This window comes from Ptychodera flava, assembly GCF_041260155.1.
Source record: "Ptychodera flava strain L36383 chromosome 3 unlocalized genomic scaffold, AS_Pfla_20210202 Scaffold_25__1_contigs__length_14229661_pilon, whole genome shotgun sequence".
NCBI lineage: Eukaryota > Metazoa > Hemichordata > Enteropneusta > Ptychoderidae > Ptychodera > Ptychodera flava.
The window spans coordinates 2,610,096-2,614,072 of record NW_027248279.1 but is presented as its reverse complement, the minus strand read 5'-3'; the positions used below and the strand labels follow the sequence as shown (position 1 = coordinate 2,614,072).

At 38.3% G+C, this 3,977-nt stretch overlaps 1 protein-coding gene across 1 annotated transcript; it reads right to left on the bottom strand.

Annotated features, from left to right (window-relative positions):
• Positions 1-3,064: 3,064 nt before the first annotated feature.
• On the bottom strand, positions 3,065-3,463 carry LOC139125186 (uncharacterized). The gene has a single exon (XM_070691290.1). The coding sequence runs from the start codon at positions 3,461-3,463 to the stop codon at positions 3,065-3,067; it is 399 nt and encodes a 132-aa protein (XP_070547391.1).
• Between the last annotated feature and the right edge of the window lie 514 nt (positions 3,464-3,977).

Genomic DNA, 3,977 nt, shown 5'->3' with positions numbered 1-3,977 from the left:
AGTGCCTTTTCATATGTTGGAGCAGCGCTCTTGAAGACAGTTTCGTCGCATGAGATGCTGCACAATCGTTTATTGATGGCCGCTGGGAGGTGTTTGATGATAGTTGGCGGATGATTTGACTTCGTATTGATGTACAATGGGCGATCATTGGGTTTTCTGTAAGGCTGGTATTTGCCATTGGTGAGGTTGAGGGTAACGTCCAGGAAGTTTGCCACCTTGGTGAATTCTATGGTGATCTTCAGGTTGAAACTTGCGAAAGTTTTGATGATATCTTTCTTGGTTCTTTCTGCCTGGCTATCTGTGATATTTTTCAGTGCGGCTAGACCGTCGTCCCTGTAGAGGCCGATGCTGTCTTTCTTGTATTTCTGTGACAGGGTGTTTAAGATGTACGTGCCCACAAGCTCGCATATTTCAGCCCCATCGAAACTTCCCATTGTGACATCAAACATCTTCCTGTTACTTCTTTTGACCCAGGGTGTACGGTTGTCAAATAGGAGAGATTTCCTTGAAAGCATGATTATTTCAATGTCCTGGTCGCTGACTTCCACATGCTGTTTGGCAAACAATAGTGCTTTCATTAGTAGCTCCTCTGTGATGGAGGGGTAAAAATCTACAATATCGAACATAATGAATGTGTGTAGGTCTTTTTGCGTGATTTTTTTGAACCAGTTTATTACGGAGGAGGAGTTTTTCCATTGGTTGACTGTTGTTTTCTTTACAAGGGCAGTGTTTATTCTGTCAAGTATAGATTTGCTAACAAGTCCAGTCTCATTTTTCGCTGGGTTGATGAGCCTGCACGATGGGTTGTTGTGGAAATTTTCTTTGTGATCCTTTAACGTAATAAATGCCTGTTTTTTGCCATGATTTCCATTCCGTCTTCAATGCGTAACTGGCTAGCTATTCTGCACGTCTCTGTATTGATGGTGTCGAAGGCTATTTCCTCTGCTTTTTTGTAGTTCTTCTTTCACAAGAACTGGCACAAAACCTACCAACAAAGAAGGAAAAACAGACAAAGGGACATCATTTGGTACAACCCACCTTACAGCAAGAATGTCAAATCCAACGTCGGAAAATCTTCCTCAACCTAATTGAAAAGCACTTCCCAAGCGACTCCAAACTACATCCAATATTCAACAAGAACAACGTCAAATTAGCAACAGCTGCATGAAAAATATGTCCTCGATCATCAACGACCACAACAGGAGAATTGCTACACAACAGAACGACACCACACAGAAAACCTGCAACTGCCGAAAGACTGATAACTGCCCCCTAGATGGAAACTGTCAAATGACATCTGTCATATACAAAGCCACAGTGAAAGAAGAAAATGAAGACACTAAATGCTACTACGGACTAACAGAATCAACATTCAAAAGCCGTTACACCAACCACAGGTACTCTTTCAATCACAAGAAACACGCTAACAGCACCGAACTTTCAAAGCATGTATGGAAATTAAAACAAGGAGGACGACCATTCACTATCAGCTGGTCCATCGTCACCAGGGCAACCGCATACACCAACGAAACAAAACGCTGCAACTTGTGCCTCGCAGAAAAATTCTGCATAATCAACGCAGACAAGAACAGTCTACTCAACAAAAGGTCAGAACTTGTTTCCAAATGCCGTCACGAAAATAAATTTTACTTAATGAACTATCCCTGCGACCCCACCTAGAAAAATGGAACTGCCAACTACATTCCAACACCTTCGCCACCTGGGTGCCAACGAACATTCTGTATGCCGGGAGCTAGGATTCTTCAGTTGTCTGATGACCGCATAGAGCGCGAAACTCAGAGTTACAACTCAGTTCTTTGTCACTCCAGTCAACCCTGAAGTACAAATCGCTCTGTGGAATGACCGCATCGAGCACTTTCTCAACCAGCGAGTACAACCTAACCTACCTATATATATATATATATATATATATATATATATATATATATATATATATATATATATATATATATATATATATATATATATATATATATATATACTGAAGTATACAGATGTCCTCGAGGGAAATTACAGTGCTCAATGCAAAAAGCAGAGCGTTATAAATAAACAGATTACTTCAAGTACAAAGTAATGAAATCTATTACTTAAGTTTCATGCATCTTGCAATCCTCAGATAGAGTGAAAGGATTACTAGCTCGACACCGAGTTATCAAAATATGTATGGAACTTAAGAAATAAGGGACAAGACTTTGACATTTCATGGTCAATCATTGATAAAGCATTGAGCTACTCTAACATGAACAAGCGATGTAATCTTTGCATATCAGAAAAGCTGCATATTATCAATGCTGACAAATCTACACTGTTAAACAAACGCTCTGAGTTGGTTTCAAAATGTCGCCACCAAACAAATATTATTTATCGAATTTTAAAACTACCTACAAATAGAATGGTTCGTCCCGATCATATATGTAAGAGTGTCGAGCTAGTAATCCTTTCACTCTATCTGAGGATTGCAAGATGCATGAAACTTAAGTAATAGATTTCATTACTTTGTACTTGAAGTAATCTGTTTATATATATATATATATATATATATATATATATATATATATATATATATATATATATATATATATATATATATATATATATATATATATATATATATATATACACTAGTTGGAAGAATATTCACACTCTACTATATTCTGGTCGTCGTTGTTTTATTGACTTGTTTTTGTAGTGCTGGACATATTGTTGTGTACCAGCAGTTTTTACTACGGCGATGTGCTATGATAGGGAGTTGTGGGATGGCATTCTGACAGTGGATCGACAAGTGGAGTATGTGGAAATGGGACTCTGTTTTTTGTTTTATGTTGGGATTGTGAGTTTTGAATGTAGTAACTAATGATTTTACGTGACTGTGTCTTGACTGGTTTGTATTCAAGTAGTTGGTTCCTTGGAATATTTTTGGCTCGATCTATTTGTTGCTTGATAAGATTTTCTGGGTAGTTCCGTTTGACAAGTGATTTTTCAAGTTCGTTCAAGCGGGCATCCCGCCACTCTGTTTTTGAGCAGATAGAGCATATGCGTACGGCTAGCCATATGGAATGCCCGTTTTAGTATGTCTTGGGTGTGATGATGAAAAGGGTAAATATTGATTTAAATCCGTGGGTTTAGTGTACAAGTCTGTTTCGATGTTGCCGTCCTTGTCTATGTATTGCTTGACGTCTAGGAAGGGTATGGAGGTGTCAGATGTTGTCATGAAGAACTTGATGGTTGGATGGATGTTGTTGATGAAGTCGTGGAATGTCTGGATTACCGATTTGCTCTCAGTACATATAGAGTTAATGTCGTCAATAAAGCGAGCCCAGTCTAGTGGTTTATCTTGTGTAGTTTGTAGAATTTTGTTCTCCAGTTTGCCCATAAATATGTTAGCATAGCTTTTGGCATAGCTTGGGGCCTGCAAATATTTGGCACAGCTACGGTAAGCCATGGTAAGACAAATTATTAAAACCACCATTGACTACTCTGTAATTTTCTGTTTTCAAAAAGAATACCTTCAAAAGGCAAAAAAGGCCTAATACCTAAAGTCACAGGTCCAGAAACAAAGTCCGAAGACAAATAGACATTATGGGAGGAACAGGAATGTAGTCATTGCAATCTACCCCTTAATAAGAACTTTAGAACCTGAAAATGACTTTTCAGAAAACGGCAGGGTATCTGCCAACAAAAGAGACTGGGAAGCCCCGGTATCTCTTAAAATTTTGACAGGGGTAGCGGAAGAGAATCACTAGAAAGTGATATAAAACCACCATGAATAAATGGTTCGAAAATACCCATAATGCTATCTTGAGAATAATTGACCTTGACCTCACACTGCATAAAAACGCTATAATACTTACTGTATTAGCATGGATTATTGCCTGAATTTTAGCTGAATAGTGCATATACAGATGAATACAGTCAAGAATCCATTTTTTGTATTCAGCAAGCCTGTATTCATGTTG

Bases quoted from the DNA above. Each gene is read 5' to 3' on its own strand.
- LOC139125186 (XM_070691290.1), bottom strand. From the start codon at position 3,463: ATGGCTTACCGTAGCTGTGCCAAATATTTGCAGGCCCCAAGCTATGCC.